Source organism: Stegostoma tigrinum, chromosome 31 (genome assembly GCF_030684315.1).
Source record: "Stegostoma tigrinum isolate sSteTig4 chromosome 31, sSteTig4.hap1, whole genome shotgun sequence".
Lineage (NCBI taxonomy): Eukaryota > Metazoa > Chordata > Chondrichthyes > Orectolobiformes > Stegostomatidae > Stegostoma > Stegostoma tigrinum.
Window position 1 is genome coordinate 33,950,614 of NC_081384.1, and position 13,384 is coordinate 33,963,997.

At 41.4% G+C, this 13,384-nt stretch overlaps 1 protein-coding gene across 1 annotated transcript in view; it reads left to right on the top strand.

Annotated features, from left to right (window-relative positions):
* The window catches only part of LOC125466299 (vesicle-fusing ATPase), a 223,030-nt gene that overhangs the window by 189,973 nt on the left and 19,673 nt on the right, over positions 1-13,384 (top strand). The window contains exon 19 of the mRNA XM_048560618.2: positions 4,503-4,616. Coding sequence (XP_048416575.1) covers positions 4,503-4,616 — 114 coding nt within the window. The remainder of the gene's footprint in view (positions 1-4,502; positions 4,617-13,384) is intronic.

Here is a 13,384-nt window from a genome sequence, read left to right on the forward strand (position 1 = left end):
ACCTCAGACCACCTGTCCCTTTGTGTTCATCATCCTCCCGACTACTATTCCCTTTAGTCACACTGACTCCATTACCTAGTTCCGTACAGGCTTTTGTTTCTACCTCTTTTCTGTCCAATAAGACCCACAGCAATGTGGTTGACTCTCAATTGCCCTCTGAAATGGCCGAGCAAGCTATTCACTTGTACCAATCGCTACACAGTCTCAAAGAATTGAAACCAGATGCACCATCTTGCATTGACTTAGGCATCGGAAAAGACAATGGCTGAAACGGCCTTGCTGACTCTGAAAAGTCTTACTAACATCTGCGGGCTGCTGCCAAAATTGGGAGAGCTATCTCACAGACGAGTCAAGCAACAAGCTAACCTTGTCATATTCGTGGAATCATGGCCTAAAAACAATATCAAAGCTCAAGCCATTACTATCACCATTCCTGGATATATTCTGACCCACCAGCAGGACAGACGGAGCAGAGGTGGCGGCACGGTGGTGCACAGTTGGGAGGGAGTTTCCCTGGGATGACTCAACATTGACTCCAGACCCCAAGCAGTCTTGTGGCTTTAGTTTAAACATGGGAAAAGAAATCCTGCTAATCACCATGTACCATGGCAGCTGATGAATCGGTACTCCTCCATGGTGAACAATGCTTAGAGGAAGCACTGAGAACATCAAAGCTATGAATTGTACTCTGGGTGGTGGATTTCAATGTTAGCTATTGATTGAGCTGTTCCGGTCCCTAAAGCACCTAGCTCCTAGACTGGGCCTGCAGCAAGTGGTGAGAGAATAAATAAGAGGGAAAAACATACTTGACCCCATCCTTACCAGTGTGCCAGCTGCAGATGCATCTGTCTATGATGGTATTGGTAGGAATGACCACTTCACTTTGCGGAGACAAAGTCCTGCTTTCACATTTAAGAATAACTTCCATCATGTTGTGTGGCATTAACACCATGCTAAATGGGACAGCCTTCAAACAGATCTAGCAACTCAAGACTGGGCATTCATGAAGTGCTGTGGGCCGTCAACAGTAGCAGAATTGTACTACAGCACAATTTGAAATCTCATGGTTCAGCATAATTCCCACTAAACCATTAATGTTAAGTCAGGGGATCAACCTTGGTTCAATGGAGAGTGAAGGAGGACATACCAGAAGCATCTAAGCTATGCAAACCTGCCACATCCAGTTGTGAATGGCGATAGATAGTTAAACAATTCACTGGAGGAGGAAGCTCCACAAATATCCCATCCTGAATGATGCCAGAGCCCAGCATATCAGTGCAAAAGATAAGGTTGAAGCTTTTGCAGAAATCTTCAGCCAGAAGTGCCGAGTGGATGATCCACCGCGGCCTCTCATGGTGCTCAACATCACAGATACCAGTCTTCAGTCAATTCAATTTACTTCATATACTGTGTCAAAGCAGTTGGAGACACTGGGTGCTGGAAAATCTACAGGCCCTGACAACATTCTGGCAATAGTACTGAAGACTTCTGCTGTGAAACTTGCCGCTCCCCTTGCCAAGCGGTTCCAATTCAGTTACAACACTGGCGTCGACACAACGATGTGGAAAATTCCCTAGGTCTGTCCTGTACATAAAATGTAGGACAAATCCAACCTGGCCAATTATTGCCTTGTCAGTCTAACTCTCTATCATCAGTAAAGTGATGAAATGTCGTCATCAGTAGCACCTGCTCAGTGACACCCAGTCTGGGTTCTGCCAGAGCCACTCAGCTCCTCATTTCACTACAACCTTAGTTCAAACACAGACAAAAGAATTGAATTCCAGATGTGAGATGGGTGACAGCCCTTGACATCAAGGCTGCATTTGACTGAGTGTGGTATCAAGGAGCCCTAGCAAAACAGGAATCAGTGGGTATCAGTGGGCAAATATTCTGGCGGTTGGAGTTGTGCCTAGCACATAGGAAGATGGTCATGCTTGTTGGAGGTCAGTCATCTTAGCTCATCGACATCTCTGCAGGTGTTTGTCACTGTTGTGTCCTGAGCCCAACCGTCCTCAGCCACTTCATCTATGATCTTTCCTCCTCCACAAAGTTAGAAGTAGGGATGTTCGCCAATGATTGCACAATTTTCAGCACCATTTGCAACACTTCTGACACTGTAATAGTCCATGTTCAAACGCAGCAAGATCTGGACAAAAATCCAGGCTTAGGTTGACAAATGGCAAGTAACATTCGCACCACAAATAATAGACTACGATCACCTCCAATAAGAGACCGTCTAGCCGCCACCTGGTGACACCTGATGGTATTACCATCACCCGAATCTCCCACTATCAACATCTTCGGGGTTATCATTGACCAGAAATTCAACTGGACTCACCACATAAACATAGTGGCTGCAAGAGCAGATCAGAGGCTAGGTGATACCGTAGCGAGTAACTTGCCTTTGGCTGCCCAAAGCCCAAAGGCGCAAGTCAGATGTGTGATGGAATACTCTCCACTTGCCTGAATGAGTGCAGCTCCAACAACACTCAAGGAGCTTGATGCCATTCAGGACAAAGCAGCCCACTTGATTGGCACTGTATCCTCAAACATCCGCTCCGTCTGCAATACTCAGTGGCAGCAATGAGTACTATCTACAAGATGCACTGCAGAAATTCACCAAAGATCCTCAGACAGCATCTTCTAACCCACAGCCATCTCCATGTAGAAGGACAAGGGATACATGGGAACACCACCAGCTTCAAGTTCCCCTCCAAGCCACTCATGATCTTGACTAGGAAATATATTGCCGTTCCTTCACTATTGATGGATAAAATCCTGGAATTCTCTTTCAGGGGGGATTGTGTGTCAACCCACAGCAGGTGGACTGCAACGGTTGGAGAAGTTGGTGGTGAGTTGCCTTCTCAAGGGCAACTAGGGATGGGCAATAAGTGCTGGCAAAGCCAGCAACACCCACATCACACAAATGAATTAAAACAAAATTGTGATACGTTCTGTTGCAAATTTAATCATTTTGGAAGGCAGTTTTACTCTATGAATATACTAACATCACAACTTGTATGTTTAACCACTCCCCATTCCTCCTATCATTGGAGAACGACAAATGTCTCCAGGAATGTTGGAAAATTAACTGTCATTTCTCAAACTTAAAGCCACTTGTTGTAAGTTCCTGGATGCATTCAGGTAGTGAAGTTGAGGAGATAGAGAAGCAGTTAGGCAACTATTTAAGAAGAGTAGGTCCTGAGATCAGTGTTAGCATAGCTAGATGTACAGGATATTTCTATCAACTAGATTCTGCAAGCTTTAACTGAAATTGAACACTTTATGGTGTGATGTTTTTCTGATTCCTAAATAAGTAGTCCGAAGGCTTCCCTTGTAAAGGTTTCCATGTTAAAATTGCATGTTGATGCAGGATTATGGCTTTTTTCTCACTGTGCATCTGCACTAGGAACTTGGTTGCCCAAACTTCTTTTGCTAGGAAGCCCACGTAGAAAGCAAAGAGGTTTGTTTTCTGAGTCTTTGGGATAACTTTGGAATCAGGTCACATTGCATGTGCGCTATGAGATTCCGAGCCTTCTACATCTGTCTCAGCTTCTATGTGTAAGCAGTTTGTTTTTTTTAGAAAACTTCATTTGAGACAACTTGAATTTAGGAAGCAAATACATTTGGCCAAATGCCTCCCATTTTGTGCACCATGGGTCAGATTACTTTTGCAAGAACTTGAACAGATGATCAAACATTTGTTTTTTTTTCATCACGGCTGCTCTCATGTAATGTGTTGCCACTAGATAAATGGCATGTCATTTAAGTCCAGCAAGCAATAATTTATTCTTTTGAGAGAATGTACTTAATGTTAGTTGATACTTTTAAAGGAACTATAGTCGCCAATGTTTGTTAAAATCATTTTTCCTGTTGCATCAGTTCTATCATACAACTTCAAATCAAAGTGGCCATAAACTGTTCATGGTTAACCCATCCTTACAGTACGTAGCCCGTCACATGTTTGTGTGGTGGACTATCTTTGTTATTTCATTGTTATGGCTTTACAGTGGTGGTAAACACGTGGCAAAATTCAGTACATCGTGTGGTAAATAATTGTTAACTGTAATGTATATTCAGTCGATTGTTTTGTGTGCTATATTTATTTATTATTACAACTTGAAGCAGCTTGTTACGTCAGTAGGTAAATCATACACATTTTCGTGGTTCAACCCGCTCAAATATCATTACACTTCAAATGTGCAGAGGGAAAACAGCCAGGGTTGCATCCCGTGGTACCCTTATGAGAAATTTTACAGTGTAGATCTTGAGCAAGAATCGAGTGAAGTGTGTTAGGATGTCCTCTGCAGTGAGTGCAATGAGGGTGCTCTTTGGGGTTTCTCAGTAAGGTACTTGGGGATGGATGGAGGTGCAAGCATCTGTGAAATTACACCCCAGTAAAAGACCAAGCCTTCAGGAGGAGGGGGTTGTGTGGGACAAGAGAATTTATGATGGAGAAAGGAGACTTTTTTATTGAGAATTCATTTGACTTGTTTTCACAGCTTCTTGGCAGGTTTGATGATCGGGAACGAGCAAGAATCACGCAGCATGTGAAGGGGAAGTCTGTGTGGATTGGTATTAAAAAATTGATGATGATAATTGAGATGTCATTGCAGGTGAGTTTGAATATTTCCAGTCTTCATGCATTTATTGAGAAGTGAAACAGCTCTTGAGTTTGATACCTCCTTTTTATATTGTCAATCATGACTCAGGGGATGAATATGTGCATTTTTGAGAATGAAGCAAGACCCTTGGTTCATTTGGTTTGCACAATCTTGAGGGCAGTCTTGTGTAATCCTTTGCAGTTGATTTGTCTCACATACAACTCAGTTGTTGGTTATCTTCCCTTTGAATCAGAAGTTTGTGGGATAAAGCCATAAGCACAAAACCTATACTGGCACTGCTGTACATAATAGAACAAAGAATGATATAGCACAGGAACACGCCCTTTGCCATTCCAAGCCCATGCCACCGCATTTTGCCCTTCCTTACTAAAACTGTCTTCACTTACAGGATACATATCTGTCAGTTCCCTTCCTATTCATGTATTCGTCTAAGTGGTTCTTGAAAGCTGCTATTGTGTCTGCTTCCACCATCACACTGGCAACCCGTCCCGGCACTCACCACCCTCTGTGCGGAAAAGTTGCCTTGCTGATCTCTTTTAAATGTCTCCCCTCACAGCATGAACCTGTGTCCCCTTGTAATTGACCCCTCCACCCTCGGAAAAAGCCTCATACTTTACCCTCTATCTGTGCCGTTTACAATCTTACAAACTTCTATTAGATCGCCCCCTCAACCTTATGTGGTCCAGTAAAAACAAGCCCTGTCTCTCCAACTTTTCTTCATAGCTAAAGTCCCCTATACCAGGCAACGTCCTGGTGAACCTTTTCTGCACCCCCTCAAAAGCATCCACATCCTTCTGGTAGTCTGTTGCCCAGACTTGTACGCGATATTCCAAGTGTGGCCTAACTTACAGTTCAAAAAGCTGCAGCGTAACTTATCTATCCTTATACTCAATGCCCTGTCTCATGAAAGGTGAAGTTTGCTCTTTTCAGTTAACTGACTAAAACCAGAAAAATACCAGTAATAGATCTTCATTTTTTTTAAGTTGCCCAATTGAGCTTCTTTATGTTGCCATTTTTATAATGTGTAATCCAGAAGACTGATTTCAGGCAGGTGCCGCCCAGCATTTACTGTGCTAAACCCTGGCGTCTTTATCCCTGATGCACTTGCAGACCAGTTTTCATGTCTGTGAGTAGAAAATCTGTCACTTGGCAAATGGAGCCAGAATTGGTAATGTCAGTGCTAGATACTGGTCAATTCAAACCCCCATTAGAACAAGAGCATGTAAAGGAAGTTAAGCCATAGCAGGTGCAACTCTGGAAGTCTTTTGGTAAAGAAATTTCAGGTAGTGTGCGTGATCTTCATTTCATTGCAGGTGGGGAAAGTCCCACACTTCAGACCTGTTTAGTATTCTTGAGTTATTTTGACTAACATTGTGAAGACCTTGTCTGGTATTGTCCATCAAGACTCAGTGAGTCTATGGTAGCATTTTCATCCATGGTTCAATTTCCTTAGACATGTCATGCTTCTTTTCCCTGAAAGTCCCAACTCCTGGTGAAGTAGGGTTTCATGAGCCCTCAAGATCATTGTTTTATATGTGGCTAATCCTGATCTGCATGTCAAAATCGTGCATGTTTGATTATACTGAGGCATCACAACCAGGCTACAGAAGAGATGAGTTAAAGAGCAAGTGGGAGAGCTTGTTTGCTTCTATCCTGTGTAGTATGTGGTGTTTTAATCTGTTTATGACTTACAAAATTCCCAGCTCTTTGATTTTTGTTTAATTATGAACGAATCCTTAAAAATGAGAACCAAAAGAATTACAGATGCTGTAAGTTAGAAATGGAAAATAGAGTTTGCTAGAAAAGCTCAGGATCTGTGAAGAGAAATCAGAGTTAACATTTTGGTTCTGGTGACTCTTCCTCCAACTCAGAACTTTAATCGTGAGGTCGTTTTGGTTACCCGTGATTGAACTGAACTAATTATGCACCTACACTTCACGCTTACCATGGGCATGAATTAGTTTACTAGCACATGAATACAAAACCTTAGAGCCCTGACTGTAATTTTAATTGTTTACTTGCTGTTTACTGTTTTACAAGATTTTCAAATTTTTTTCTCTCTCTTTCTTGCCCATTCTCTGCAAGGTTATAGCCGCATCTACATTAGAGGAGATGGCAGACAAGTGGTCAGTGATTTTGTGCATACAGATGAAATAACAGACAACTTTGCTGTTGAATTACACAGCTTTTGTTCTGCCGGCTAAACATGAGGGTTGTTCCTGTATGGCTGTCCCTTCTGTAGTCTAGTCTCCATTTTATATTACAGCTCAGTACACCCAAGCAGGCTGGCACCTACCGGCCCATCTAAACAGTTAAAGACTGCAGCATGAAGATAACACTGCACAGACTAAAAATAAGTAGGTGAAGCCATGGCACTGAGTCAAAAATGTGGAGCATTTAGATTTCAGAAAGAAACAGACACCTTGCCATTATGTTCCATCTGAAACAAAATGTTTACATACCTTCTGAAAGCAAGATATTTCGAGATGGATGCAGGTGAAATATATTTGACCAACTGAATTCATATGGATAAAGATAAAAGTTAATACCAATGCGTAACATTAATAATATAGCCTACAAACCATGTTATAGTGGAAGAAGGAATATTCGGGGAAGTTGGAGAAATGAGTGAAAAGCATAGAAGAATAATCATGAGGGATTCCATTACTCCATGTTAATTAGGGAGAAGAGATAGGTAACAGGAATAAGAGAATTGTGTTCCCACAATGTGTATGTGTCTTCCTTCTAACCCAGCATGTAAAATATTGAACATGAAAAGATTTGCTATTTCATCTAATGGTAGAAATTGGACCATTGATAGAAGTAGTAAAAGAAGGGGAACAGCCATCTAACAGTGCCCATAACATAATACACTTAAAGATGAGGATAGAAATGGGCATGAGTATGATGAAAACAAGGTGAACAGATGGGAGAGAAACAGATTTGACGGGCTCAAATTAGAATTTAGGAAAATGAGATAGGCATCAATATTGGCAAATGAAGATACAGAACAATAATGAAAAACTGTTCAAGAAAATGCAAGAAAAATATATTCTGCTAAAAGAAAGGAACAAATTAAGCACTAGTGAACTCCAGAGATGAATAAAGCTAAAAAGGAATGATTTAGCACTAGAAAAGTACATACTCACCAGAAGAATGCAGAATGAAGGAGAATGGGCTCCTGAACTGGAACTCGTCCATTCTTACTGCTTTTTTTTCAGATTTTTCTTTAGTTTTCTTTTCTCTACCTTCTGGAGGGAGCTTATCATGGAGACAGTGCAGAAACGGCCGCAGCTGGGGCCACACAACAGTTGGTATGCCCAGGCACAACGCTGGAGATCAATGGCATTGTGGAAGTGACTGGGATCTGGAGTGGCACCAGAGCTTGTGGTTAGGTGATTGGTGAGCCCAGATGGCAGGTCAGTGATGAGATAGCAACGCTGAAGTGCAGGGATTGAGAAATCAAGCCCATTGTGGAACAACTGCAGGCCTGTGGCTAAAGAAGGACTGTAATTTGGAGCTTTTAACTTGATTTCTTATTTACTACTTTACAATGAGAAGAACTGTAATGTCGAAATTTATTTCTTTATTTTTCTGCTTTTCACCTCAGTACCTTGTGCCTAAGATGATGCCATGAATGGCTACTGAAAACTTTTCACTGTACTCCTGTATCCCAGTACTTAATAGAACATAGAATACTACAGCGCAGTACAGGCCCTTTGGCCCTCAATGTTGCGTCAACCTATGAAACCAAACTGAAGCCCACCTAACCTATACTATTCCATTATTATCCATATGTTTATCCAATGACCATTTAAATACCCTTAAACTTGGCAAGTCTACTATTGTTGCAGGCAGGGCATTTGTGCCTTTACTACTCTCCGAGTAAAGAACCTATCTCTGACTTCTGTCTTATATCTATCACCCCTCAATTTAAAGCTATGCTCCCTCATGCTAGCTATCTCCATCCGAGGAAAAAGGCTCTCAATGTCCACCCTATCTCATCCTCTGATCATCTTGTATGTCACTATTAAGTCACCTCTTAACCACCTTCTCTCCAATGAAAACAGCCTCAAATCCCTCAGCCTTTCCTCATAAGACCTTCCCTCCATACCAGGCAACATCTTGGTAAATCTCCTGTGCACCCTTTCCAATGCTTCCACATCCTTCCTATAATGCAGCGACCAGAACTGTATGCAATACTCAAGAGTGCGGCCACACCAGAGTTTTGTACAGCTGCAACATGACGTCATGGCTCCGAAACTCAATCCCTTTACCAATAAAACCTAACACAAAGTACACCTTCTTAACAACCCTATCAACCTGGGTGGCAACTTTCAGGGATCTATGTACATGGACACAGCGATCTCTCTGCTCATCCACACTACCAAGAATCTTACCATTAGCCCAGTACTCTGTATTCCTGTTGCTCCTTCCAAAGTGAATCACCTCACACTTTTCCACATTAAACTCCATTTGCCACCACTCAGCCCATCTCTGCAGCTTATCTATGTCCCTCTGTAACCTGCAACATCCTTCCGCACTATCCACAACTCCACCGACTTTAGTATCATCTGCAAATTTACTAACCCATCCTTGTACGCCCTCATCCAGGTCATTTATAAAAATGACAAACAGCAGTGACCCCAAAACAGATCCTTGCGGCATACCAGTGGTATTTGAACTCCAAGATGAACATTTCCCATCAACCACCGCCCTCTGTCGTCTTCCAACTATCCAATTTTTGATCCAAACCGCTAAATCACCCTCAATCCCATGACACTATATTTTATGCAATAGGCTACCGTAGGAAACCTTATCAAACACTTTACTGAAATCCATATATGCCACATCAACCGCTTTACCTTCCCCTACCTGTTTGGTCACCTTCTCAAAGAACTCTAAGGTTTGCGAGGCATGACCTACCCTTCACAAAACCGTGTTGACTATCCATAATCAATTTATTCCTTTCTAGATGATTATAAATCCTATCTCTTATAATCCTTTCTAACACTTTACCCACAACTGAAGTAAGGCTCACTCGTCTGTAATTACCAGGATTGTCCCTCTTCCCCTCCTTGAACATTCCTGAACATAATGATGACAAAGATCAAAGCCATCTCCTCCCTCGCTACCCAGAGAACCCTAGGATACATCCCATCTGGCCCAGGGGAGTTATCTATTTTCACACATTTCAGAATTGCTAACGTCTCCTTATGAACCTCAATTCCGTCTACTTGAGTATATGTGACAATAAAACCTAATTCAAAAAACAGTTAGGAAGACAAAGATAAACTATAAAATTCAATGGTCAAGGAACATAAAGTAGTAAAATATTTTCCAGAAGCACCAGTTAAAAGGCATGCAATGAAGGACAGAAGAATAAGGTATTACCTGAAAAGTACAAGTTTATGTGGGGTAGAGGCACAACTGAACCTTAAAGAGCAAATATATTAATCTCAAAAAATTACACCTCTGATTAAAAGTCGCAGTCACACAGTGCAGAAAAGGCGCTTTGGCTTATTGCATCTGCACCAACATAACTACCAAGAAAGGTGCAATACTTACAATTTCCTGCACTTGCCCCATATTCTTGAATGTTATGATTATTTTAAGTGCTCATCCAAATATTTTTCAAAGGTTGTATGGCTTCCAGCCTCTCCTACCTTCCCAAATTCCCACCATCTTCTGAGTGAAAAAGTTTTTTTCTCAAATCCCCTCTGAATCTCCTGTCCCTTACCCTCAAGCTATGCCCTCTTTTAATTGACACCTCAACCAAGGGGAATAGCTGCTGTCTGTTCACCCTGTCCATACCCTGCATTATCTTATACATCTCAATCTTGTCCCCACTCTGCCTTCACTGGTGTAAAGATAACAATCCAAGCTTATCTAATCACTCCTTGCAGCTCAATTTCTCCATTCCAGGCAAACATCCTAGTGAATCTCCTCTCTACCCCCTAGAGTGCTATCACATCCTTCGTGCAGTGAGGTGACCAGAACTGCGCACAGTACTCCTGCAGTGGCTTGACCAACACTGTGTACAATTCCAACATTACCTTCTACCCATTATCCTCAATGACATGACTGATGAAAGTAGGTATCCCATTTTTCCTTCTTAATTATCCTATTCACATGCTGTGCCAACTTCAGGGATCTGTGAACGATTACCCCAGGATCCTCTTGTTTGTTTAAGCAGCCCAATGACCTACCACTCATTAAATGCTCCCCTGACTTGTTGTTTCTTCTGAAGTGCATCTCCTCGCACTTATCAAGATTAAATACTGTCTGCCACAGGTCTGACCAGCCCATCTATAATTTCCTCGAACTTACAGCTGTCTTCAGTATTAACCACGCTACCATCTTTGGTGTCCTCTGCAAACTTGTTTAACATTCCTCTACATTTTCATTATTTTCATTTATGAATATAACAAATAATAAGAGTTCCAGTACTGATCGATGTGGTGCACTGCTGGACACTGGTCTCCAGTCATTCAAACAACTTTCTGCTGCTACCCTTCGTGTCCTATTACTAAACTAGTTTCTGATCCATCTCACCAAGTTTCCCTGAATTCTGTTTTTTAACCTTCTCAATCAGCCTCCCATATGGGACCTTGTCAAAAACTTTTCTAAAATCTATATGAACTGTGTCAGCTGAACTTCCTTCATCCACACACTTGATCACATTTTCAAAAAATTGTGACAATTTTTTAGGCATGACCTCCCTCTGCCAAAGTCATGCTGACTATCTGTAATTAGCCCATGACTTTCCAAGGAACCTGTGTGGCAACTTTTACACATAGGATGATATGTGTATGGATTGAGCTGCCAAAGAAAATAGTAGAACAGAGTAGAACTACAACATTTAAAAGACATTTGGACAGATAAATGGATGGAAAAGGTTTAGAGGGATATGTGCCAAATGCAAACAAAAAGGTTAATTCAGTTTAGGAAGCCTGATCAACATGGACAGGTTGGACTGAAGGGCCTGTTTCAATGCTGTATAACTCTGACAAACAATTACTGAGCTCCCTGATTCAGAGGAAGAAAATATGGTATAATGATACTTTGGGAGTGAGGGGAGTGCTTACTCTTCGGAGGCGACTATCCAAGTTTGGCCTATAGTAGCTATTAGCATTTGGATTTGTTCCATGGGTTTGAGTGATTATATGGAGTGTTTGAGATTTATTTTTAATCGGAACAACCATCATTCTTCTTGCTAATGAAAGTGCTGTGCACTGCCATAGGCCTGTCCTTTGCTAAATGCATAGCGCCTTTAATTGAATCTTTCATGCTTTTGCGAGTGAATACAAGGAAAAAGAACAAAAGTGATTTTAAAAAATGGACAGGTTTGTAAAATAGTGTAGAGTTGAGAAAAAAATGTAGAATTTGGAGTTAGGTATCTATATCCTCTTTAATCGGCGGTGAGGTACGCATTAAGGTTAATTGTGGTTATGTAGATCTCTGTTTGCTCTTTGCATCTTTGTTCTAACTTGCACACTAACGAGGACCTGTATTGACTAGATGTTTCCCCAGGGAATAAAGCCATTTATCTAGATTACTTTTTTGGATTTTAATTCCATAGCTGAGGGCTAGGAGTAGAGTCACTGCACATTTGTATGAAATATTTTCACAGGGCAAGGGCCTGCAAGTACTGACTGCTACTGAGTTCCTGCCCAGTCCTATAAAATATGTCTGGAAATTCATGACACAGCTGAACTTTTCAAGTAGTTGTATATTTTTGTAGGTGTTGTAGAGTTCTGAATTTTGCAGATATTTTTAACCTTTGTGATAATAATGTTTTATGGTTCAATCTTTCACTAGCATGCAGAAGGAAATTGATATTCATTGTGAACACTCAATCATGAGACTGCACCAGTCACATTTTATCACTGTATAGTATTAAACTAAAGCGCTGAAAGTGCCAGTTGTGCTAACTGGCTTATACCAGTGTTTATACTTGACAAAGTCTTCCTTCCACACCAACTACCTCTTCCTTCCCCACTTTCATATTTCCCCTCCATTCTCCTACCACTCATCTGTATATAAAATCTCCCCTTGAATGTGTTCATGCTACCTACTGTCATTAAAAACAAATTCTTGCTCATCTGGGCATAGACTTGAAACTCAATCTCACATCAAATTTTCTTTCAGAGAAATGGGAACTGTTGACTCAGGAGCAAAAGTGAAAACTGATGTTTTTGTAGAGATAGTAGGAACTGCCGATGCTGGAGAATCTGAGATAACACGGTGTGAAGCTGGATGAACACAGTAAGCCAAGCAGGATCAGAGGAGCAGGAAAGTTTGACGTTTCATCAGACTTGCCTGCTCCTCTAATGCTGCTTGGCTTGCTGTGTTCATCCAGCTTCACACTGATGTTTTTATGTTCTTTCATGTTTTGGAGGGAGTTCAGAGAAGGTTCAAGTGATCGATTCCTGGGAAGAAGGGATTATCTTGAGGAAAAGTTGAGTAAATTGGACTTGTGCTTCTAAACTTTATTGAATACGAGAGATTATCTTATTGAAACATATTAGATTCTGAGGGAGCTTAATGGTATAAATGCTGAGACGATGATTACCCTGCCTCCTGATGAAATCTAGAACCAGGGTACACTGTTCCAAGGTAAGGGGTGTCTCATTTAAGACAGATGAGAAGGAATGACTTCTCTTGGAGGGTCTTTAGTTTATGGAACTTGTTATCCCAGAGAGTTGTGGAGGCTAATTGATTGTATATTTTTGAGGCTGAGGGTTTTGGAGGGTAAG